This window comes from Denticeps clupeoides, chromosome 5 (assembly GCF_900700375.1).
Source record: "Denticeps clupeoides chromosome 5, fDenClu1.1, whole genome shotgun sequence".
Lineage (NCBI taxonomy): Eukaryota > Metazoa > Chordata > Actinopteri > Clupeiformes > Denticipitidae > Denticeps > Denticeps clupeoides.
The window spans coordinates 2,544,451-2,571,037 of NC_041711.1; the positions used below are offsets into that span (position 1 = coordinate 2,544,451).

At 42.4% G+C, this 26,587-nt stretch overlaps 2 protein-coding genes and 1 long non-coding RNA gene across 3 annotated transcripts in view; 2 read left to right on the forward strand and 1 right to left on the reverse strand.

The window, feature by feature from the left end:
* Positions 1–14,845, reverse strand: part of LOC114789818 (uncharacterized) — a 46,284-nt gene extending 31,439 nt beyond the window's left edge. The window contains 1 exon segment of the mRNA XM_028979216.1: positions 14,560–14,845. Coding sequence (XP_028835049.1) covers positions 14,560–14,673 — 114 coding nt within the window. The 5' untranslated portion in view covers positions 14,674–14,845.
* A 325-nt stretch (positions 14,846–15,170) lies between these two features.
* On the forward strand, positions 15,171–18,441 carry LOC114790632 (N-lysine methyltransferase KMT5A-A-like). The gene is made up of 5 exons (XM_028980856.1): positions 15,171–16,406; positions 17,080–17,272; positions 17,662–17,775; positions 17,900–18,027; positions 18,388–18,441. The coding sequence occupies exons 1-5, from the start codon at positions 16,219–16,221 to the stop codon at positions 18,395–18,397; spliced, it is 633 nt and encodes a 210-aa protein (XP_028836689.1). The 5' UTR covers positions 15,171–16,218; the 3' UTR covers positions 18,398–18,441.
* LOC114790633 (uncharacterized) lies at positions 18,439–24,540 on the forward strand. Its single transcript, XR_003749849.1, has 3 exons — positions 18,439–18,501; positions 24,028–24,132; positions 24,212–24,540. It is a non-coding gene; the product is annotated as an uncharacterized LOC114790633 (long non-coding RNA).
* Positions 24,541–26,587: the final 2,047 nt, after the last annotated feature.

Genomic DNA, 26,587 nt, shown 5'->3' on the forward strand with positions numbered 1-26,587 from the left:
CTTCCTGTAGGTCAGTGACAACTTCCTTTAGGCCAGGGGTATAAAGGTCTGCTCACTTTAAGCAGCTCTGTGGTTGCAAGTGAGAAACTACGATTGGTTGCCACTCCTGTCTGCCCTGCACATAAGAAACGCCCACCCTAAAGCAATGACGTTACTTTAACAGGTAAAATATTTGCAATTAACCACAGTGTTAATTCTGACATCCATAATATAAAGTTGTAACATAATTCCTGGGCACATACTGACATTTGTGAACACGCCCCATGCTCGGTGCTCTTTGAAAATAGGGCCCTACAACTAAATAAAAAGCAGGTGGTGTGTTTCTGCCTGAAGTGCAAGAATCTGTAATTTCCTTGTCTGTATGAGAGCAATTGAAGAGAAATGAGAGAGACGGAGGTAGGGAGGGTTAGATGTGTGTGTGTGTGTGTGTGTGTGTGTGTGGTGCAGGTGATGCTGTCCGTTCCGCTCTGGTCGTTACAGAGAGTAATGATCCTTCAGCCGAGAGACGCCTATAAACACTAAACACTGAACTAGACCTGCCCCGTCCGCCCCCTCCTCACAGCGGGAACATTTCAGCAGCTAACAAACACACGTACAGACAGACAGACAGACACACACACACACACACCCTGTGCATATGTGTGTGTGTGGCTCTGCGAGTGTGTCAGATATTTCATCATCTTTGCTGCTCTGTGTTCCCACTTTTTAAAATACGACGAATGAGACGAAGAACGTAATGTGTGTGTGTGTGTGTGTGTGTGTGTGTGGGTCTTCAGAATTCTGTGTGAGCGTGTGGAGGGTAAATGTAAATTCTCTGCAGGTCTGTATGGCTGCATTCTGATGACCATACCCTCTGTGTGAGGGCCAATAGTCATTTGTAATACACGCACACACACATACAAATACACATACACACATGCACACACACACACACACACCATGTCCAATAGAAGCGAAGGGCAGAAGATAATGCGGCGGGGGAACAAGATGGCGCTCTTCTGTTATATGAAATGTAGGCGCTGATGTCTTGATAATGGTCTTGAATGGTCTTGATGACTTGCCGCGACCCCGAGTAACAGGACTAAGCGGTTCAGGACGGTGAGTGGGCGACTTCCAACACACCCCATGTACACACTGCAATATAGAATATGGCTGCTAGCCCAATCTTTCATCTGGCGGATTTCTTTTCATTTAAAACTTTATTACACTTGGTGTCGGCTCATAGTAATGTATTAGTTATTTCCTAGTTATAACTTAATGCTTCTTTATTGCTTCTTTATTTTTTACTGAAAAACTGACACTGCACTTTGTCTTGGTTCATTTCTGATCCAACAGCAGCAGAAGGTCACTTTATGTCATTCGTAAAGAGATGGAGTGTGGTGATTTCTCGTTTCCTTCTCTCAGCCAATCAGAACACCAGGACAGAACTCACTGTACTGCAATCTTTTTATTTACTGGCAGAAAGAGCAAGATTTGCTCTAAATCATCGATCTAAAAGAACGTTGGTGGTCAGAAAGTTATTGAGTTAAATTCCATGAGCCTCAGTGAGCTGTCATCACAGAACTGGGGAGAAGAGGGACAGACTGGGGCTACATTTGGATAAATACCTACACACACACACACACACACACACACACACACACACACACACACACACACACACAATTACTCTCTTGCCTATTGATCGCCCACAGAATCTAGAGATTAATGAAGAAATGAGCCAATTATCCTCCAATGTCTGTGTGTGTGTGTTAATGCTGAAAGTTCCCCTGAATCCAATCAAAGGTAAGAGATTTCCTGCTGCGCACACACACACTCCACCAGACTCAAGCAGCTCGACTGGTTTATCTACAGGCTCTGCGGAGCCCCAGAGGTGATGTTCTGCTTGTACGTCGTCCCGCTGTATCGATGTCGGCCGTTTAATTAAGGACTAAAACCCGCTCCGCTCTGTAAACCGAGGGGCTTCGCCGCCGGTCGCATCGGAGGCACCTAAAAAGCAGCGAGGCGCACAGGACCGGCTAATAAACCTTACAGGGTGTGAAGGCGCCAGATATTTCAATGTGAGCAGAGCAATGAAGCACAAACACTCGTTTCACATGTTTCTGGTTGAGGGCCAATCAGAACTTTGCGTTTGGCATTCACGTGTAAATCTGTTGCATCACTCTCCAGATCTGGGCCCCAGCCTCCAGAGTCCATCCCAGGACCCCACACAGCAGCCCAGTCTCCACCCGAAACTTGAAGCTTCTGGGTTGCGACATGCATGAATGAAAACGTCCATAAATGAGGCTTAGTGACAGATTTATGCTGATTCTGGGTCAGTGCAAACAGTAGCGGTGTGAATTTGATTCCGATTATGAATGCGTCATGATGCGTTTTTTTTCCGGCTTTCGTGCCGTTTTCTTGCCGTCAATTTATGGCAAAAATTAATGTAAAATTAATAACACGTATGGTGTTCCAAAGGGGTTCGTTTCGAACATCCGTGTGGACCCGGAGTGGCGCTGTACTCAGATCAGGCTGCCACAGTCTCTACCGGCACTACATCTTAGCAACGTCATTATGAAATAATCGATTGTGTTCCTCACTGCATTGATGTAGAATCGTCCACGTCCGCATTATGAGATTAATTTGAACAAACGGGTATGATGTAGGCAAACAGCCATGATGGTGTTGACCCGATTGACCTTTTGCGAGGAGTCGCCCAGCTCATGTCATTTAGTACGGCTCTGTCTCCAGTTTCCTCCCAGTTTGCGTGAGTATGTACGGCCTTTCGCTTTTCGTGCACAGACTTCCGATTCAGAATGTGCACGCAGTGACGAGTTATTGCTCACGTCTGCAAGATGAGTTGTGACAGGGGCTACGACTGCATCGCAGACAGTCGCTTTTTAGATTTATTGCGAAAACCTTGCGTGTGATGGCGCATACGAGATGTGAAGGTATACAGGAATTGCAGCAGGCAGCGGCGGGAGTCTCTGATTATGAAGAACGACTTGGGAGCCTGACAGCTGTTAAGAAGAACATTTCCTGGGAAGAAAGTGCAGAGTGGTTTTGAATCGTTTACATTTTAAATTTGCAGCATTTATCAGACGCCCTTATCCAGAGCGACTTACAATCAGTAGTTACAGGGACAGTCCCCCCCTGGAGACACTCGGGGTTAAGGGTCTTGCTCAGGGACACAATGGAAGGGACACACCCCTCTGAGGAACTGAGTCAGAAAGAAGGAAAGTCAGGAGCCAATGACGTTCTGAGAAAGTTTGTGCATTTCCAGGACACCCGGAACACGCCGGTCTTCATCTAGAGACGACCACAGAGAAAAGCCATATGGTTCCATTGAAATGAACATTTGTGAGATGAAACTGCAGTTTCATGGGCCATGAATGGCATGGGTTTCATTGCTGGACTTTATCCACTTGAAAAACGGATCCTTTCTGGGTAGGACTGGTCCTTCCCAGACTGCACAGGGGGACACGTCCCATCGTCCTACGCTTGCATAGGACAGTGGGTAGAGAGGGAGAGGAACGGCTCCTTTTTGCACGTCGTATTTGCTATAATTAAAAAACAAAATGATGCTTTGTTGTTTTTCGAAGTGAAGGCTCATTTTGGGGTTTGGTGAACGGCTGATAGCTGAAAAATGCTTCAGCCGAGCTCGCACTTGACGGGGTGAAATTCATTAGCGGGATTGTTGTGATTTCTGCACGTAACCGGAATTTTCTCCCTCTTCAGCGCAATCAAAGGCAGAGAATTTCATCAGAGATCCTGTTAATTAGGGGCTGATTACAGTCCTAATGCAGACAGGAAAGGAGATGAGAGGGGAACTGCAGAAAGAGAGAGAAGGGGGCGGAGACGTCGCCAGTCACCACTTTTGGACCATATCAGCTGAACAGCGCCGCGCTCAGTAAACCAAATCAATATTTAAAAAGGGGTTTATTCTGATAATAAGCACATCACACGTCATGGCGGGGGAATTGGAGTGAGGATGACACTTCTCACCTTTAATTGGGGAGGAGACGCCGCGTTGACGGGTCACATGACCTGCGGCCTTACTCCCTTGTCCCTGTGATCCACATCACTGTCTTTTATGAACTCGGATTGAACCGACATGAACTTCCGGGGAACGGGTCAGTGCTGGAACATGGTCTCTCCATGAAAACCAAATCCAGGTGGAGACAGAAGCCAGTTAGATGCAGTAGCAGGGTTCATTGCGCTGAAACCATCCCTGAACTCAAGCTAATGTGACATCATAAGCCCTGAGCATCTGTGCTAGTTACTGCCGGAACAACGATCTTGCAGAATTAATCATTAAATCACTTGTTTTTTTATCCACACAAAACATTTTTTTTGTACGTGTGTACACTTTGGTCATCTGTGCTAAATATAAATTGACTGAATATGAATATGGGGTGGTAGTAGTAGCCTAGTGGGTAACACACTCGCCTATGAACCAGAAGACCCAGGTTCAAATCCCACTTACTACCATTGTGTCCCTGAGCAAGACACTTAACCCTGAGTGTCTCCAGGGGGGGACTGTCCCTGTAACTACTGATTGTAAGTCGCTCTGGATAAGGGCATCTGGTAAATGCTGTAAATGTAAATGTAAATGAATATACACCAGTCAGCCATAACATTGTGATCTAAAATCCCCATTTACCATGGAGGCAGGGACTCCTCTAGACCTCTGAAGGTATCTGATGTGACATCAAACATCAGCATCAGATCCTTTCAGTTCTCGTGAAAGTCGTGAGATGGATCAGACTTATTTACATTAGATACATGGAGATCGAAGGAAGAGTGATGTGATTGTCATTGTGATGCACTGCGGCACAGCACACGGTGACACAACGAAATGTGTCCTCTGCTTTAAAACCATCACCCTTGGTGAGCAGTGGGCAGCCATGACTGGCACCTTGGCAACCTTCAGATTACGGGTCCGTTTCCTTACCTGCTAGGTCACCAGTGCCCCAAGTATCCATATCACCCCAGGTGTCCGCCCACCTGTGTGAAATCAAACTTAGAAAGAACCCAGAGGTCACCTCAGGCCTTTCCACAGTTTGTATTATGACTTTTCTTGGTTCATGTTTTGTTCGCTCACTGCCTGCAGAAAGTCAGTCCCCTGACCCGACTATGTTCTCCAGGTCATGCAGGTCTTGTGCTAGAATCTGGTCAGTTGTGTGCTAATATGTGTGTGTTTCTGTTTCTGTGTTCTACTGTTTCATTCATGTTGACCTGTGGTCATCCCTGGATTTGTGTCCTCCAGACAATGGGTTCAGTGTTCAGTACCAACCCCCTGCTGATCAATAACCATCACTGCTCAACACACACACACACACACCTGTTTTTATTAACAGTCACAAGGTTAATTGACAATCCACGTCCACCCAGAGTGTGGATAGGATGAGTTGCAAGCATGTTAAAATGGGGTAACAGTGGAGAGAAAGACTTGGGAGTCAGTTCCCAGTGGATGGAGTGAATAGGAGGATGGATGATAAAAGACGAGTGAAGTTGAAGTTGTTTTAGCGCTTTAATACTTTCATTGTACCATGGTGAGTTTTTCAAGTTAACGTGACCAGTGGATAATTATAATATCGAGTGAGAGAGAATCAGAGAATGAGGTCTCACATCTCCATGGATGTGAGTTTGAATCCGGAAATTGTGTGGGCAGAGTTCCCATGATTTACAGCCACCACCGGCAGTGGTTCAGGATGGTGAGTGACTGAGAAATCAGAAAATGGAAAAATGAAAAGGACAAGCGGAAAAAAAATATTTCCTGCATATGTGTCCAGTGCTGAAGTCCAAAATGAATGGTAGTGAATGAGAAGATGGAGCCAGGAGATAAGTGAGTGGTGGATGGTATGTCTGGTACCACACTTGATGCACAAATACATGCCTTTTTTCATTTATATGCATGCATCGTATGAATTTTTAAACATGTGTATGATGTGCCCCAAGTCCCACCCAGTCCCTTTTACCTCTGTCCCCCAGGGTCCTCAGAGTGCAAGTGACTTATTTCTTGACCCTGTTTCCACCAGCAGCTGAGTGGAGAACCAATGTTCCCAACATACCTGTTTCACACACATGAAGACAGCGTGAGGAGTCATTTAAAAGTAAAAGTGTTGTGTGTTGTGGCACTTTTGCATTGAATGAAGCTCATGTGCTTATCAGATCTTGCAGAGAACATCCAGATAAATCATCGCATCTGAACCAGGACAACGACCCACCATATCCTCCTCGTACCCCACTACATCAACCCTTTCACGTAAGGAAAGGAGAAACTTTGCATTCTTATCTCAAGGAAGTGTGCATTTATATAGCAATATTATATTGCTGCACACTTTTTCAATGTCTAGACTCTATATATAAAAATATAAAAAGTTTATATCTGGGTATGACCTTTTGAAAATTTTTATGTTATTTTACATTCAATGTTTCTATTTAATTTGTCATCCGATTCAGAACAGTTGGAAAGTCCTCATACTGCCCTGTGTGTGTGTGTGTGTGGCGTGTGTCTGTGTGTGATGCCTTGTCAGCTTTCCCAGCTGAAAGTATGATGTAACCAATGGCAAGAAAAATGTTTTAGACACAGAACATGAAACATACACATACTCACACACACTACATACATCAACATACACACACATAGACAGACGTACAGATCAGCATCATTATGTGCAACTAAAGGCCTGTAAAGATTCTCAAAAAAACTTTCCTGTCACTACGTTTCCTTGGAAACAAGTCAGGATTCCATATATAACTATCTGCATTGATATTTGGGTGTGTGTGTGTTTATTTGTATGTGAAAATATTTTTTATGTAATGTTTTTCTGCATTTGAGTTTGTGAAAGAGTGATGTTAGCAATATTATAAAAACACAGAGAAGAATTACAGACACACACACACACACACACACACACACACACACACTCAGCACAATCTTGGTATTTATTACCAACACTATTTTAGTAAAGTAAGCAAAATTTATACACACATGACACTATATTAATTTAGTAAATTAACATCTAGTTAACAGACTGAAATTCTATCTACATTTTATCTCAAATGAAAGGCTCACCCTTCACACACACACACACACACACACACACACACACTCAGCACAATCTTGGTATTTATCACCATGCTACATCAACACAACAAATCAACAGACAGCATAGCTCGTGGTTCACAGAGCGACGCCTCTGAAGATCTGATTCAGTTTAAAATATTTTATTCAGAAAGCAGAACACTGAAAAAAGCAACAGGCAGCAGCTGCTTCACTTGCACACCCACATTTACACAATCACCAACCTACTCATACACTCATTCACCTAACATTCAACACACTCAAATTCACCATTCATTCACCGTCCACCAAATACATTCCCACCCATTCATGCACTCATACACCCATCACCTTATTCATACATTCACCCACCCCTCCACCATATAATCTACCCACTCATTCACCCAACATCCCATACATTTACTCATGCACCCACCCTTTCACACACTCATTCACCCAACATCAAACACACTCACACACCCACAAACCCATTCATACACCCACCCACCCCTCCACCATGTAACCTGCCCACTCATTCACCCAACATCCCACACACTTACTCATCTCATTCACACACTCACCTACCCATACACCATATAACCTGCCCACTTGTTCACCCAACATCCCATACATTTACTCATCCACCCACCCATTCACACACTCATTCACCCCTCCACCATATAATCTGCCCACTCATTCACCCAACATCAAACACACTCACACACCCACAAACCCATTCATACACCCATCCACCCCTCCACCATGTAACCTGCCCACTCATTCACCCAACATCCCACACACTTACTCATCTCATTCACACACTCACCTACCCCTCCACCATGTAACCTGCCCACTCATTCACCCAACATCCCACACACTTACTCATCTCATTCATACACTCACCCACCCATCCATCCACCCACCCATCTACCATTTAACCCACCCACTCATCCCAATGCAAAAAGCAAAAAACCTTTATACACAAACACATAAACATGAACTCATCTTCACCAGGGTGTGTATACAGCGTCATTGCATAACCTGCACCATAACCTGACACACACAAGCACACACATCAGAACACAAGCTGTGTAGAGCCTCCAAACGACTGTACTGTAACTGTAATACGCCACTAATCATGTCCACAAATGACAGCGAACGAGGTGAACACGTCTCCTGAGTGGACCTTTACATCCACGTGTGGCGGTGAGGGCTGAGATCAGAGTGGAGAGGCAGGCTGTGGGGAGAAAAGAGCAGCAGACAGCGTCGGAGGGCGAGACAGGGGGGAGTAATAGAGAGAGAAAGGTTTCTGTTCTCTTCCATTCACAGCCCTGTCACTCAAATGACACTTCCTGTCCTCAGGCTCATCCATCTGCGCGCGCGCGCGCGTGTTATCTGGAATCCTGAATTTATTTTCTCCTCCTCCGTCACATCGCACACTTGCATCTTTCTCCTGTCCTGTCTGACATGCAGCAGACATCTGTAACGGAACTGGGTGTCTGACTTTAAATTAGAGAGCACAAGTGAGACTCTGTGTGTGTGTGTCCATGAGAGAGAAAGTGTTTGTCTTGTGTGTCAGATATGGATGATGTCTGTGTGTGACAGAGAGAGACAGAGGGAGAAAAAGAATGCCAGAGGTTCATGCACAAGAAACACAAAAATTAACCACCCTTTATACATTTACAGCATTTACCAGACGCCCTTATCCAGAGCGACTTACAGTCAGTAGTTACAGGGACAGTCACCCCCTCGAGACACTCAGGGTTAAGTGTCTTGCTCAGGGACACAATGGTAGTAAGTGGGGTTGCTGTAACTCAGATGCATTATTATTATATTTTGGTATAATACCTGTACATATTATGCTGTAGTTTATAAAAGCACCAGTTTTATAATGCAATATTGGACATGTATTCAATGCATTGAACGCACGTATAAAAGTGCAAATAAACACCCTCAGCTTCTTACAGCAGTATTCATGGGAGACTCAGCTGTGCCGAGGCTCATGAAGAATGCGCTTTATTGCATTATGAATGTGCGTCATGCATTATGCATGCAGGCCAGTGCGAGTAAAGTGTGAATAAAGGGTAATTACTGCTTCTAAACTTTCAACTTTATGTATTCAAGTGTATCACTATCATTAAAAACGCAGCATTTATCGGCTAAAAACTCTAATAAAGGTGCAATTATCCCTCCTTAATAATTCACCGGGTCACTAATCATCATGGATCGAATGCTGCATGGATGAGGATTTCACCGTCTATGCTGTGATCACCATTAAACTTGTGTTCTTCCTGTGCTTTCCTTAGCCTTCACACCCATCTGTCATTTCCTCGTCTCAAGGTTGTTGCCGTAGGCAACTGCAGCATGTCCGACAGGCTGAATCGGCTGGACGGGACGCGGGAACATCAGACGGGAAGCTGTCACGCAGAGAGCGCCGGGCGGAGCGTTGGCCATTAGCCGCAGTTCATGTTTAAATCATGAACGTATTTTTACATTCTGTGAATCATCAGTGTTCTGCAGATGTGTATTTTTTTCAACTATAAAGAACTTCCTCTATGAACTTCTGCGATGTGGGAAAATTTCTTGTCTTCGTATCTTCACTGGTGCATCCCAGGATGCTCTTTGAAGTGAACTGAGCCGAATGAAAAAGATGATGAGACAGAATTCTCCAAGAAGGAATGTCGTTTAAACTTGCTTCCCATTCAATTCAGATGAATTTAGAGGTTCTACAGACCATCCTGAGGTGAGTCTACATCGACCTCTCCATCTCCTTGTTTGTGTGTGTGTGTGTGTGTGTGTGTGTTCACCCCCCGTGGCCATAGCCATGCTCACACAGGTGGTTTAGCAGCGTGGGCTGGTGTTGAGGTGGTGATTCTTCTAAACACGCATTCGACTGCTGGAGAAGAGGAACCCCTGGTCCTCCTGCGCCATGATTTTGGGGGAGGGTGCAGACTGGTACAGACAGGAAGAATGAGGCCTGTGAAGTACCAGATACCATAACCTCCGAACATCATCGGTTGTGGACAGTAGAGGTGGAGGGAAAAAAGAATCTATCGAGCAAAGCCGACATGTGGCCGCACTTTTTTATTCTAAATAATATTTTAAAAATAAACCAGGTAGTGCATATTTGGATAACGGAAAACGCAATCTGCGAGCCGTGTCGCGCTTCTGCGAAATATTTCCTTGAACAGGCACCATCCAGATACAGCCTATCCGTACAAAGCGGCAAAGCAAGCTGGTTACCGCAAACACAGACATACACTTACACATGTGATTTCTGGACTTCACAAGCCACTGAATCGTATGTCAAAAAACTTTGTGAGAACTTGCTTTGCAGCAACCACGTAGTTGTGGAATAGGCGTGATGTAAAAAAGCTTTGCAGCCGATGGCCCTACATTTTTACGTTTTCTCAACTTTTTCTTTTACAGCGGAGGAAATTTATTTTTGACATGATGGACTTTTGAACTGCCGGTCATTCTACAACTATAACAAAATATCTCGTGTAATATTGTTGACTAATAAAAACTACAGTAAAATGTCTCTTCAGTTTCGGTACGAGTTACGAGATGTTATTTCCTCTCGTATAATTGCGTTATTATTACTATTATGCAGTACTTCCGTCTTTAATCAAGACGGAAATACTAATGGGAGATGGGAGAAAATCACAAGGTGATCTTTGGATGCACTTAAAGTAGAAAAGAAAACAGAACGTGTGTCAAAAAACATGGAACAAATCAGAGCATCTTCCGTGTCTGGAATGGATGTCGAGTATTCTTGAGACTAACAATAATATAACAATATGATAACCTTGTTTTAATTGTGAAATGGGTTCGACTACATGAAAAGGTTTTTATTGTCTGTTCTACTTGGTACTTGACTGTATTAACTGGGTTAAATATAATTACATTACTAAAAAAAGACTAAAATACAATTCTCATTGACTAAAACTAGACTAAAATAGTCATGGATAATTCTGACTAAAATAAGACTAAAATGCTCAGACTAATACTTGACTAATCAGAGACAGCACATCAAACATGGTCATTGCAGCGCAGCATGCCAATATGGCACAATTTAAATGCTTTGTTCCCATGTTGAATTTAGCTTCACGGCACGTGCTAAAGCTACCATCAGTTGCCCAATTGCCTTAGCTCACTCATTCTGCAGCCATGTATACCCATGCAAATAATATTTATTAACATCATCCGGTTTATGTCTGTTAATTTTCTTTAATTTGGACAGTGTTCACTGTTGATAACAGTGCGCTTTATTTTTTACATTTCAACTCCTCTACAAGCAACACACCAGCCTTAGATAACTGACTGAGCACTTGAATTATTTTTTTTCAATCTCCTACATTATATCTTACCGTTTTTGGTGTCCGCTACTTGAGTGTGTTAAAGTGCAAAGACAATAAAATGATGTTGTTTTGGCTGATCCACCCAGATGGTACACAGCATCTTCCATTTTAGCTCAGTTTTTACATTTTCAGTGAACTGTAGAATATTGTAGAATATTGCAATATTGGTATATATACAGTATCGTAATATTTTGTATCGTGAGGTCCTTGCCAATACCCACTCCTAGTGGACAGTAATCCCCCCCGAAACCAAATCACAGCATTACTGTGCTTGTCATTGTGATACGCAGCTGCACAGCACACGGTGACACGGTTGAAATGTGTCCTCTGTATTTAACCATCACCCTTGGTGAGCAGTGGGCAGCCATGACAGGCACCCGGGGAGCAGTGTGTGGGGACGGTGCTTTGCTCAGTGGGGATTTGGGATTTGAACCAGCAACCTTCTGATTACGGGTCCGTTTCCTTACCCGCTAGGCCACCGCTGCCCATGTGTCTGTGTGTGTGTGTATCACTACATTGGAAGATTTCCTTCAAATTCATTCAGAAAAATAAATCTGTTTACATGGACACACACATGCACACACATCCCGCATACGCTCTCCAGATCACATGACTACAAAACACTGATCATGGTTTGTATTATGGCTATAAATGTAGGCAGCGTGTGGTTCTTCACCTCTGAGTAGGAGAGATGGGCAGATCGAGAGAGGAGGACAGATGGTGTCCTGCTGCTGAAGCTGTGTGACTGTGGGCATTCATCAGAGACATTCTCACACTCGCAGCACATTTACACACACACTACACACACGGCTTCTGATAACCCCGCACTAAGAAGAAAAAAGAGACTGAAACTCATTACTTTCACTTAGTTTCACATTTTTTTCTGACTTTTGAAAAATTCTTTCTGGCATTCTGTCTTTCTGTGGGTTTGTATGTGTGTGTTTTCTTCTGTTGTCAGACGTTCATCCATAAATAAATACACGGCACCCACAGACCCACACACACAGATGACAACAGTCATATCGGGGTTATTTTCTATTGAATCGGATGTTGTGCTTTCGTTGCCCTGCAGTTTCGTTCTGCCACCGGAAACTTCTGTTCTTTGTCCCAAGATGATGATCCAGCTGCTGCGGTTCTGGTCCGGCAGCAGTTCTGCCCTGTTCTAGGTTGTATCTACATCTCTTAAAAAGGCTCCAGAGGCTCTGTTCCAATTTGAGTGTAATTGTCCTGCATGTTTGCACAAGTGACGTTCCTCTCATGTTCTAATGGCGGCGCTCTGTGAATTAACAGCACGAGGACAATCACGACTGCCAAATGTCATTAGAACCCAACGGCACCGGAGGAACAGTAACTCAATTAAGTACCGCCCAAGGACACACACACTCGATAGGGCGATCCATCAAAATCTAGCTTGGAAGTTTTGTGGCCGCAGTAATCGGCTGGCCCTGTGCACTGATCACACACATGTGAAGCATGTTCTGCTGGTGTGTGTGTGTGTGTGTGTGTGTGTGAGAGAGAGAGAGAGAGAGAGAGAGAGAGAGAGAGAGAAAGAAAATCCCTTTTTCCCAATTTGCCAGCACACCAGTCAGGAACTTGTGTCTGGTGCAGAACCTTGTAGCACACGGCCACTCATCCCCATGACAACACATCTTCTGTTCCGGTTACACACACACACACACACACACTGTTATGTAAGGTATTTTAGATTCAGAAATGAGGAATCTGTATTGCGTTAATAAGCAGCAGTATTATCCCTTCACCTTCTAATCCCAGAAACAGCAGGAACAAGGACGCGAATTAACACGGAAAAACGGCGTCTCCTCTCTTCTGCTCAGGTAACTTTGAGCTGCTGAAATTTGTACCCTGAAGGGTCTCTGAGGGGGACAACTACTCAGGGTCAAGTGTCACAGCCTGTCACAGAGTGTGTGTGTGTGTGTGTGTGTGTGTGAGATCAGTAAAGAGAGACACACACACACACACACACACATACACACACCCTGGCTTCCTGGCAGAAGGCGACGCTCCTGGCATCACCACGCCGCAGCAGCATCAACGCTGACATCAGCAAACCACCAGCTGGAACTGGACAGTCGGTGGTGAGGGTGGAGATGGGAGGATGGAGACGAGATGAAGGATGAGCGAGAGAGACACCAGCATTGATCGGTCATGGGTGGAAACAGAAACACACACACACACACACACACTCACGACACAATACAACTGGTAATTATTGTATTTTATCCCGACTCCTTTCACCTTCGTCTTTTATTAGTTAATTCCCAGGGTGAGGATCTCCATGGCGACCAATATGATGCGTCACACTCTCACCAAAAAGAACCCCGAAACTGAGTGTGTGTGTGTGTGTGTGTGTGTGTGTGCAGACATGCAGCAGAGAAATAAAGTTGCCTGTCCTGTCCCCCCCTTGGAATCGTGGTAAGAGCCGTGGAAAGGTTCCTCGGTGGAACCGTGAGTCTGAAGATCAGTGGAGGGGAGACTGAGCTGCTGCCCGGGTTTAAAAGTGTAGAACCAAGCTGGACCCCAAAGAGCAGAAACCATGGCGACCATTACCGATAGGCAGAACGACTCCACCTCTGCCACACATGACACTTTTTGCACGGCGGGAACGGACTTAAAATCAGACCACGCCGCCTTCAGGCAGGGGAACCAGGAGAACCTGGCTGTCCTGCCCTGTGGTCCAACCTCAGACCCAACAGTCTGTATTAAAAAAGAGAAGAAATCTGACGCTCTGATCAGCACACTACCTTCATCCTCATCATCCTCATCAACATCTTCAGGAGATGAGATCATTAACATGAGTGGAGACAAAGCAGCAACAAGTTCTCGACACAGGAACTCTTTCAGGGCTGAAGGATAGATGCCTTGTTTAAAATGAGCGAAAACGAGCAGGTATCTCATTATTATTACGTGAATATTCTCTTATACTCTTATTTTACACTGAAATTTAATCGAAATGAAACGATGCTCTGAATGTTACTGCTAATTGATCTGATTCGCTGTCCACGCCCCCACCGTCCTGCCTTCACCTTCCACTGAAGCACCATGCGCAGCAGGAAGGGCTGGAAGTTGGCAGGAGTTTGTAGAAAGTGCCGGAGCAAAAAAAGCGAGAAAGAGGGAGACCCGCCTTACCGGAGCCTCCTCTCCATGCGCCCCGCACAGCGGCCCCCGAAACACCCCCTTGATGCTCCGGTAGTGGCCGTTGCTGAGGTGCGTGGAGCTGATGACCAGGTAGCAGCACGCCATGCGGTGCCCATAGGTGGCGGTCCGGTCCCCGATGCGACGCTCAGCGCGACAGAGGCTCCTGTCGGATCCGCGACTCGGTGACAGCTGGTGCGGGAGGGTCGGGTCTCATCCGGCTTCCGAACTCGGGCTGAGAGTCCGGTACCAGCGCGCCAAGAGAAGAAGGAGCGGATCAGACCCCGCATAAAAATTAGGACCCCCCCTCCTTTCTCTCCCTCCCTCCCTCCTCTCTCTCTTTCTCTCTCTCTCCCTCCCTCTCTCACTCCCTCCTCTATCTCTCTCTCTCCCTCTCTCTCTCCCTCCCTCCTCTCTCTCTCTCCCTCCCTCTCTCACTCCCTTCTCTCTCTCTCCCTCCCTCTCTCCCTCCCTTCTCTCTCTTTCTCTCCTCCTCTCTCTCCATCCCTCCTCTCTCTCTCTTTCTTTCCCCCTCCTCTCCCTCCCCCCCTCTCTCTTTCCCTCCATCCTCTCTCCCTCTCTCTCTCTCTCTCTCTCTCTTTCTCTCCCTCCTCTCTCTCTCTCTCCCTCCTCTCTCTCTCTCTCCCTCGCTGGTATTGCGTTACGTGTTTATTACAGTAATTCGTGTCGGTGGGTGTAACCGCGTTACTACTGAGATCCACGCCGTGTAATTCCGGTACGTTTAAGCTTTTTGCCGCTAAACTCTCTCTCCCCCCGACTCGCTCTGCGTGTGTGTGTCTGTGTGTGTTTGTAAACCTACCAATATGTGGACATTGACCTGACTGCACACCAATAAGGTGGGGACGTGTGTCATCATGGGGACCAAAAACCAAGTCCCCACAAAGTTAACTACGCTAGCATGTATATTTCATCAAAATAAGCCTACCCCTTTAATATCTCCAAAGTCCCCAAGATGGACATTTTCTTGAAAAACATTGTGTATGTGTGTGCCTGGAATTGCTCACAGTGTGTACACGCCAACTAGGGTTGAAGAGGGTAATTGCAATTGCAGATACACACAGTAACACGTGGTACAGCAATGCTGAACTCTTATTGGCTCGTCTTGATGACGTCACGGACCATCAGAAACCAATGAGAGAGCTAATTGTTAATAAGTGCCTCAGTTAGCAAGACTGAGTTTGCTGAGCTATAGCACCATCCAGATCTATGTAAGCTAACTTTAACTGCAAGAAAAAAATCATTTAAAGATTCATACTTTTATGATACACATTGTGTTAGGGGTAAATAATATTTCTTTCAATAGTAAAGTGTTTTAGTAAGAAAAGCTATGACAATGCTAGCTAGTTAAACGGTACTAGCTTAGTTAGCACATGCTAGTTTCTGTTATTTATGGATATTTAAAATTACAATTATTACTATATCTTCCATAGACGTTTTCACTAAGCAGTAAGAGAAATAATGTGCTAAGAAAAATGGCTCGGAGGCGACAAAGCCCAATAAACAATGCCATTTTTCACATCACCACCTGCCGTGATAAAGCAGGGCTTGATGTTAAATACATCAATTCCTATAAAGGTGAGCAAAGCAGATATATTATCTTAAACTAATTACTATGAGGGAAAGTAGGTATGAATGTGGGTTGTGATTCACAAATTAGGCAGGGGAGTGTTTGCCAAGTCAGATATTTTCAAAGGAGATTTCATACTGGAGTACAGAGGAGACCTTATCGATCCAGAAGAAAGTAAACGAAGACGGCGAATTTACCACAACTCCCTAAAAGGATTTATGTTCGATTTCATCTGGCATGGAAAATTCTGGACGTGAGTACAAATGGATTTATATATTTTCCTTTGTTTTGATGTATAACTGTATTAAATATTTAAAAAATATATTTGAAAACTCGCTGCTAAAACTAGTATTAGTTTTTTATTAGTATTCTAGTTTTGTTGCCACATGTGGGAACTCGTGTCTTGTGTGGAGTTGCACAGCATGGGGAGCATTTAGATCATTTATCATCGCTAAACCGCCCATAACAGCTTTAAATGTGTATTATTAATTTTTTCAAGTCAGATGTGGAGTCAAAATGGGTTACATAACGTCGCTCAGACACACAGGGATTGTGGGTAATATGGTTGTTTTCTTCTGATGGAACAGAATGATTTCATCATTTGTGTGTCAGCATTTAAGGTACTTATTGTAAACATGCCATACTATATTGACTTATTTACAGTTGGCTTCTAATAGTTAAGATAGCAGCTCATGCATGGTTCCTGCTCAGGTCTGAATATTTTCCAGAAATACAAAAAAAATTGTTTATTTGTTCAGCTATTTGAAGTAGATTTATAATGTCTGCATATATCAGTTGTGTCATCACAAGATCACAAAAAATTGTTTAACAATTTATATATTATATTGTTAATATAAAATTAAGTAATACAAACTAACAATAGTATAATTTTGCATTTAATAACTATTCTCTTTATTCAAATTCAGTATTGATGCTGCAAGGGATGATGGCACCCTTGGAAGACTGGTTAATGATGATCACATTAACCCCAACTGCAAAATGAAAAGAATCATGGTGGAAGGAAAGCCTCATTTGTGCCTTTTTGCCTTAAAAGACATAACACCTGGAGACGAGATTAGATATAATTATGGCGATGCTGATTGTCCTTGGAGGAATCAGGTAAGAATTGTAAAAGATATTTTGAAATCTGATATTTATATAAATTAAGATTTTAGTATTAATTAATTCTAATATTATGTTTGTTCATAAAGTTTTAACAATCAGAATAATTCACACATGCTCGCATCCATTTTACTGTTATTGGTTTACTGGGCTTTTCATATGTTTGCAGCCCTGGTCCTGGATTCGAATTCTGTAACAAATATTGAATATAGAGAATTGTGGTTGTTTTGTTTATTTCACTGAAGATGCATCATCACTATACCTACTTAAGCATATTCTCTGCATCTGTATTTATTTTAAAATGCTTTTGCAACCTGACACTGTTCAGCTTTTTTATCTTTTACCAGTATTTGGGGACTTATTGGGGATTCCTTTGATAATTTCAGGAAGAAAGAAGTGGAATGGAAGGAGCCAGTAACTGTCCCAGGTCAGAAAACGCCTCTGAAAAGGATCTACATTACACCCAAAGTTCATTGGATAACTGCACCCTCAACAATCAGGTATAAAACTGCTGTTTAATTACCCGATATTATCCATACTTTTAGAATGAGAGTGTGCATTTTAAAGTTATGCAAACATAACTTTCATATTTGGTCTAATTGTTGGCTGTTTTGTTCATTCCAGGAGACAATAAGTGGTGTAGACAGAGCTAATATCTCCAAATCAGAGCTAATATCCCCAAATCAGATGGTACCTCTGAAGACATTCAGCATTCCACAGACTGTTCACAGGTTGAGACTTTCCACATTCAGGTATGATACTTCTTTTTAAAATGTAATTTTAAGATAATATACGTTAAGTCCCCACACTGTGCAATGTACATGATATATGTGAAGTCCCCATGAACTATTGTGTATCACAAATCTTTTTGAAAGATTCACAAGACTCAGGATGAGAAGTGCTGCACCTCCCCCACTATGTCCCCACATTGTCTTCTAAAATTAAATCTCTATACTAAGTCCACACACTACACCTATTTTGACTATTATGATTTTGTAAAACATTTGTACAACTCTTAGTACATTTAAACATTGAAAATATGTAGTGTGATTGTAGAATGGCAACTTATCTTTTATGTTTGGTTTAATGGCTGACTGTTTTGTTCATTTTAGGAGACAATAAGTGGTACGAACCAAGCCAGTAACTGCCCCAAATCAGATGGTGCCTCTGAAGACAATCAGCATTGCACAGACAGTCCACAGCATGACAGTATCTTCCACATTCAGGTATGAAACTGCTCTTTTTTATGTATTTTAATTACAATATACGTTAAGTCCCCACAATGTGCAATGTGCATGATATATGTGAAGTCCCCATAAAGTATTGTGTATCACAAATGTTTATGAAAGATTCACAAGACTCAGGATGAGAAGTGCTGCACCTCCCCCACTATGTCCCCACATTGTCTTCTAAAAAAAAATCTCTACACTAAGTCCACACACTACACCTATTTTGATCTATTAGGATTTTGTAACAAAATTAATTATTTTAATGACATGTATAACTGTTAGTACGTTTAAACATTGAAAATATGTAGTGTGGTTGTAGAATGGCAACGTATCTTTTATGTTTGGTCTAATGGCTGACTGTTTTGTTCATTATAGGAGACAATAAAGGGTACGAACCAAGCCAGTAACTGCCCCAAATCAGATGGTGCCTCTGAAGACAATCAGCATTGCACAGACAGTTCACAGCATGACAGTATCTTCCACATTCAGGTATGAAACTGCTCTTTTTTATGTATTTTAATTACCATATACGTTAAGTCCCCACAATGTGCAATGTGCATGATATATGTGAAGTCCCCATGATGTATTGTGTATCACAAATGTTTATGAAAGATTCACAAGACTCAGAATGAGAAGTGCTGCACCTCCCCCACTATGTCCCCACATTGTCTTCTAAAAAAAAATTTCTACACTAAGTCCACACACTACACCTATTTTGATCTATTAGGATTTTGTAACAAAATTAATTATTTTAATGACATGTATAACTGTTAGTACATTTAAACATTGAAAATATGTAGTGTGGTTGTAGAATGGCAACATATCTTTTATGTTTGGTCTAATGGCTGACTGTTTTGTTCATTATAGGAGACAATAAAGGGTATGAACCAAGCCAGTAACTGCCCCAAATCAGATGGTGCCTCTGAAGACAATCAGCATTGCACAGACAGTCCACAGCATGACAGTATCTTCCACATTCAGGTATGAAACTGCTCTTTTTTATGTATTTTAATTACAATATACGTTAAGTCCCCACAATGTGCAATGTGCATGATATATGTGAAGTCCCCATAAAGTATTGTGTATCACAAATGTTTATGAAAGATTCACAAGACTCAGGATGAGAAGTGCTGCACCTCCCCCACAATGTCCCCACATTGTCTTCTAAAAAAAAATCTCTACACTAAGTCCACACACTACACCTATTTTGATCTATTAGGATTTTGTAACAAAATTAATTATTTTAATGACATGTATAACTGTTAGTACATTTAAACATTGAAAATATGTAGTGTGGTTGTAGAATGGCAACATATCTTTTATGTTTGGTCTAATGGCTGACTGTTTTGTTCATTATAGGAGACAATAAAGGGTACAAACCAAGCCAGTAACTGCCCCAAATCAGATGGTGCCTCTGAAGACAATCAGCATTGCACAGACAATTCACAGCATGACAGTATCTTCCACATTCAGGTATGATACTGCTCTTTTTTATGTGTTTTAATTACAATATACGTTTAGTCCCCACAATGTGCAATGTGCATGATATATGTGAAGTCCCCATAAAGTATTGTGTATCACAAATGTTTATGAAAGATTCACAAGACTCAGGACGAGAGTGCTGCACCTCCCCCACTATGTCCCCACATTGTCTTCTAAAAAAAATCTCTACACTAAGTCCACACACTACACCTATTTTGATCTATTAGGATTTTGTAACAAAATTAATTATTTTAATGACATGTATAACTGTTAGTACATTTAAACATTGAAAATATGTAGTGTGGTTGTAGAATGGCAACATATCTTTTATGTTTGGTCTAATGGCTGACTGTTTTGTTCATTATAGGAGACAATAAAGGGTACAAACCAAGCCAGTAACTGCCCCAAATCAGATGGTGCCTCTGAAGACAATCAGCATTGCACAGACAATTCACAGCATGACAGTATCTTCCACATTCAGGTATGATACTGCTCTTTTTTATGTGTTTTAATTACAATATACGTTTAGTCCCCACAATGTGCAATGTGCATGATATATGTGAAGTCCCCATAAAGTATTGTGTATCACAAATGTTTATGAAAGATTCACAAGACTCAGGACGAGAGTGCTGCACCTCCCCCACTATGTCCCCACATTGTCTTCTAAAAAAAATCTCTACACTAAGTCCACACACTACACCTATTTTGATCTATTAGGATTTTGTAACAAAATTAATTATTTTAATGACATGTATAACTGTTAGTACATTTAAACATTGAAAATATGTAGTGTGGTTGTAGAATGGCAACATATCTTTTATGTTTGGTCTAATGGCTGACTGTTTTGTTCATTATAGGAGACAATAAAGGGTATGAACCAAGCCAGTAACTGCCCCAAATCAGATGGTGCCTCTGAAGACAATCAGCATTGCACAGACAGTCCACAGCATGACAGTATCTTCCACATTCAGGTATGAAACTGCTCTTTTTTATGTATTTTAATTACAATATACGTTAAGTCCCCACAATGTGCAATGTGCATGATATATGTGAAGTCCCCATAAAGTATTGTGTATCACAAATGTTTATGAAAGATTCACAAGACTCAGGATGAGAAGTGCTGCACCTCCCCCACAATGTCCCCACATTGTCTTCTAAAAAAAAATCTCTACACTAAGTCCACACACTACACCTATTTTGATCTATTAGGATTTTGTAACAAAATTAATTATTTTAATGACATGTATAACTGTTAGTACATTTAAACATTGAAAATATGTAGTGTGGTTGTAGAATGGCAACATATCTTTTATGTTTGGTCTAATGGCTGACTGTTTTGTTCATTATAGGAGACAATAAAGGGTACAAACCAAGCCAGTAACTGCCCCAAATCAGATGGTGCCTCTGAAGACAATCAGCATTGCACAGACAATTCACAGCATGACAGTATCTTCCACATTCAGGTATGATACTGCTCTTTTTTATGTGTTTTAATTACAATATACGTTTAGTCCCCACAATGTGCAATGTGCATGATATATGTGAAGTCCCCATAAAGTATTGTGTATCACAAATGTTTATGAAAGATTCACAAGACTCAGGACGAGAGTGCTGCACCTCCCCCACTATGTCCCCACATTGTCTTCTAAAAAAAATCTCTACACTAAGTCCACACACTACACCTATTTTGATCTATTAGGATTTTGTAACAAAATTAATTATTTTAATGACATGTATAACTGTTAGTACGTTTAAACATTGAAAATATGTAGTGTGGTTGTAGAATGGCAACGTATCTTTTATGTTTGGTCTAATGGCTGACTGTTTTGTTCATTATAGGAGACAATAAAGGGTACGAACCAAGCCAGTAACTGCCCCAAATCAGATGGTGCCTCTGAAGACAATCAGCATTGCACAGACAGTTCACAGCATGACAGTATCTTCCACATTCAGGTATGAAACTGCTCTTTTTTATGTGTTTTAATTACAATATACATTTAGTCCCCACAATGTGCAATGTGCATGATATATGTGAAGTCCCCATAAAGTATTGTGTATCACAAATGTTTATGAAAGATTCACAAGACTCAGGATGAGAAGTGCTGCACCTCCCCCACTATGTCCCCACATTGTCTTCTAAAAAAAAATCTCTACACTATGTCCACACACTACACCTATTTTGATCTATTAGGATTTTGTAACAAAATTAATTAATTTTAATGACATGTATAACTGTTAGTACATTTAAACTTTGAAATTATGTAGTGTGCTTGCAGAATGCAAACATTACTTTTACTTTTGGTCAAATTGCAATCAGACAGTCAGAATTGCACTGCCAGTTCACAGGTTGAGAGTATCTTCCACATTCAGGTATGAAACTGTTCTTTTCAATGTATTTTTATCATAATATCGAATCTCGAATTCCGATCCGCCAAGGTGCCACTGAGGTGCCACTGAGCAAAGCACTGTCCCCACACACTTCTCCCCAGGCACCTTTCATGGCTGCCTACTGCTCACCAAGGGTGATGGGTTAAAAGCAAAGGACACATTTAGTTGTGTGCACATGTGCTGTGTTGCAGTGTATCACAATGACAATCACTTCTCTTTTACTTAATAAACATTAAGTCCCTTCAATGTAAATATATGTGACATCCCTACAAAGTAGAATGTGCTTCACCACTATTGTTGAAAGGTTAATAAGACTCAACAAGTTTTGTGTACGTGCCTCAGCAGGTACCCACGTTGTCTTCTAAAATGAAGGCTTTAGTGAAATAGCTAAGAGACTCCATGGTAGCATGAAATGGAGTCTACAACTGACATAAGTGGCTCAGGTAGTGCAGCTCGTCCAGGATCAAATTCAAATTTTATTTGTCACATACACAGTCATACATGATATGATATGCAGTTTTAACAAAAGTGTTTAAGTGTTAGGATATGTTAGGAAGTGTTCAAGTGTTAGGTATATCAATGCAAGCTATGGCAAGAAGGTTTGTGTAGAGTCCAGAACATGAAGGCACTACCAGGAAACAGGCCAGTACATCAGAAGACATGGAGGAGGCAGTAGAAGGGCAACCCAGCAGCAGGACCGCTACCTCCACCTTTGTGCAAGGAGGAACAGGAGGAGCTCTGCCAGAGCCCTGCAAAATGACCTCAAGCAGGCCTCTCTGCTCTGCTCAAATGGTCAGAAACAGACTCCACAAGGGTGGTATGAGGGCCCGATGTCCATAGATTGGGGTTTTGCTTACAGCCCAACACTGTGCAGCATGTTTGGCATTTGCCAAAGAACAACAAGATTGGCAAATTCGCCACTGGCGCCCTGTGCTCTTCACAGATGAAACCAGGTTCACACAGAGCATATGTGACATGTGACAGTCTGGAGACGCCATGGAGAACATTCTGATGCCTGCAACATCCTCCAGCATGACCAGTGTGGCAGTGGGTCAGTAGTGGTGTGGGGTGGCATTTCTTTAGGGGGGAGCACAACCCTCCATGTGCTCGCCAGATGTAGCTTGACTGCCATTAACTACCGAGATGAGATCTTCAGACCCCATGTGCACATCTGGGACATCATATCTCGCTTCATCTACCAACACCACGTTGCATCACAGACTGTTCAGGAGTTGGCGGATTCTTTAGACCAGGTCTGGGAGGAGATCCCTCAGGAGACCAACCGTCACCTAAACAGGAGCATGTCCAGTCATTGTAGGGAGGTCATAGAGGCACGTGAAGGCCTCATTACTGGGCCTCATTTTTACTTATTTTAAGGACATTACATCAGCCCATAGTTTGTTTTGCCACTTTAATTTTGAGTGTGACTCCAAATCCAGAGCTTCATGGATAAATTTGATTTTCATCGATAATTTTTGTGTGATTTTGTAGTTAGCACATTCAACTATGTAAAGAAGTATTTAATAAGAATATTTCATTCATTCAGATGTAGGATGTCTTATTTCTGTGTTCCCTTATTTTGTGAGCAGTGTATTTTCTCCAAGAAAGAATCAAATCCTTAACAATTTTGAATGCATTTGTTTTGTGTTTAAGTGGCTCTTGATGTAGAACCACCCATAGATCCTTCTGCAAAAGAAGTCCAGAAATCTTCAATTGAACAAGCAACAGAAATAACAAGTACCACAACTACCATGAAAGGTACTGTTTGTTAAACTTCATAGAAAGCCTTTATGAACTTAAAAATCTCTGTTTTTTCTGATGTGCTTTGTTCATTCAGGTCGAAAGGTGGTAAAGAAAAAGAAATGGGACAGTGATGAAATGAATGCAGTTGAAAAGCATCTAAACAGGTTCATCAAAACTTGTACAGTGCCAGGAAAACAACAATGTGAGGCCTGTATAAATGCTGAACCTGTTGCCTTGAAAGACAGGGATTGGTTGTCTGTAAAGTTCTTTGTGAAGAACAAAATCACTACCCTTAAAAGAAGAATGTAAAGTCAGTTATTTTATTTTGTTTGGTATCTTATTTTCTGGTATTTTAGATTTCTGGTTATTACATTTGTTTTAAAAGGGAATTAGAAGTGTCCTAGTGTCAGCCCATCCAGAAAGAGCAGCTTAGAATCTCTTTTTTTTTTTTTTGGAAATGGGTGCAATTCAGTAAAGTGTCTTTGAATCGAATGTAAATATGTACAGAATACTGTTCAGAATGCTACATAAAAATAGCAAAAAAAATAAATATTTTATTCATGTTATTAAATTTTGATCTTTTCATTCATTATAGCTGCATCCCAGCTGTTTCGTCCCCATGTTGTTCACAAGTACCTACATCTTACAGTTAACCAGACAGTTCACTATGTGTGTCTGCTGGTCCTCACAAGTGATGTCTACTAGACAAGGTCCCCAGTTTGTAGGAAAATGTCACATTGCTTTATTAATGTATTTTCTATATTTTAAAGTGACAGTCATTTTTAAAGCCTCAAATGAAACATAAATCTATCTTTAGATTTTTCATAAAGCCTTTAGAAATGCACGTCCCCACGATGTGGCATCGTGCATGTAGTCCCCAAATTGCGGCTACACAAGTATGTGTGTGTGTGTGTGTGTGTGTGTGTGTGTTAATGAAGTTGGAGAGAGATGGGCTGTTACGCGTCTCCTGTGACGCGCTTCTCTTGTCCCGGGGTCCTGTACCCCAAACCCATCATCGCGCAGGCGCTGTCCACCGGGACGGTGCTGAAACGGGCAAAAAGACCCGATAAAATAACCAAAAAACATGAATAATTAATACCAACATACAGCCAAAATGTTCTCTGCTCTTCTCTCTCCACATCAATGTCCCATTTCCCCTCTTTTATGGGGTGCAGTAACCCCATTACACACCCGCCTATGAACAAGAAGAGCACAAAGTCCCAGGTTCAAACCCCACTTACCACCATTGTGTCCCTGAGCTAGACACTTAACCCTGAGTGTCTGCGGGGGGGACTGTCCCTGTTACTACTGACTGTAAGACAATCTGGATGCCATAAATGTAACGGGAACAATTGTAGACTACAGTTGTGCAGCTAAATGTATTTCTTTGTAATTACACGTTATTACTCATTATTACACATAATACTGCATGTTTGTAATACCTGGGATATTGGTTAAATAATGTGCAATGCTCCAGTCTTGTTATATTTAGTTACTGGATATTTAAACTTTTTCCCTGGGCACATTTGCACATTTGCACAATTACAGTACGGGAGTCAAATGTATATTGTGTCTTCTGACTTTCAACAACAACAACATTTATTTCTTATATAGCCCAAAATCACATACAGGATGTCTCAATGGGCTTTGACAGGCCCTACAGTTGACACCCCCCACACTTGACCCTTCTGCACACAAGGAAAAACTCCACACAAAAAAACTCTAGGAGAGAGAAAAAAAGAAAGGAAGAAACGTTGGGAAGGAGTGATACAGAGAGGGACCCCCTTCCAGGGTAGAGTGAGCCTGCAAATGGTGTCAGTGCAGGGCTGGGGATGAGGAGTTAATAGGAGTTAATAGTGGACTTCAGTACAAAGCAGGAGAGGACCTACCAGACCCCTGTCATCAACAGGAGCCCAGTGGAGAGAGTGGACAGCTTCCGTTACCTCGGTGTTAACATCACGCATGACCTGTCATGGTCCTGTCACATCAACACCGTGGTGAAAAAGGCCCGGCAGCGTCTCTACCACCTCAGACGCCTGAGAGACTTCAGACTGCCCTCCAAGGTGCTCAGGAACTTCTACTCCTGCACCATAGAGAGCATCATGATGGGAAACATCTCAACCTGGTTCGGGAACAGCACCATGAAGGACAGGCGAGCCCTACAGAGGGTGGTTCCATCAGCCGAACGAATCATCCGTACCAAGCTCCCTGACCTTCAATCTATCTACAGCAAGTGGTGCCAGGAAGATAGTGAAGGACCTCAGCCACCCCAACAATGGACTGTTCTCTCTACTGCGATCAGGGAAGCGCTTTCACTCCCTGAAGTCCAACACAGAGAGAATGAGGAGGAGCTTCTTCCCACAGGCTGTCCAAGCTCTAAACAACCACAATGCATAGGCCTCCAGCACTTTCACTTTCATCTCCAATCACTCCGGACTCTTTTGCACAAAATCACTTTGCACAAAATCAC

What these genes read in the sequence shown, in the direction of transcription:
- LOC114790632 (XM_028980856.1), top strand. Translation starts at nt 16,219, where the DNA reads ATGTGGGTTGTGATTCACAAATTAGGCAGGGGAGTGTTTGCCAAGTCA. An exon ending in TGGCATGGAAAATTCTGGAC is followed by an intron (nt 16,407 to 17,079) that starts GTGAGTACAAAT and finishes ATTCAAATTCAG; the next exon opens with TATTGATGCTGCAAGGGATG. An exon ending in ATTGTCCTTGGAGGAATCAG is followed by an intron (nt 17,273 to 17,661) that starts GTAAGAATTGTA and finishes TGATAATTTCAG; the next exon opens with GAAGAAAGAAGTGGAATGGA.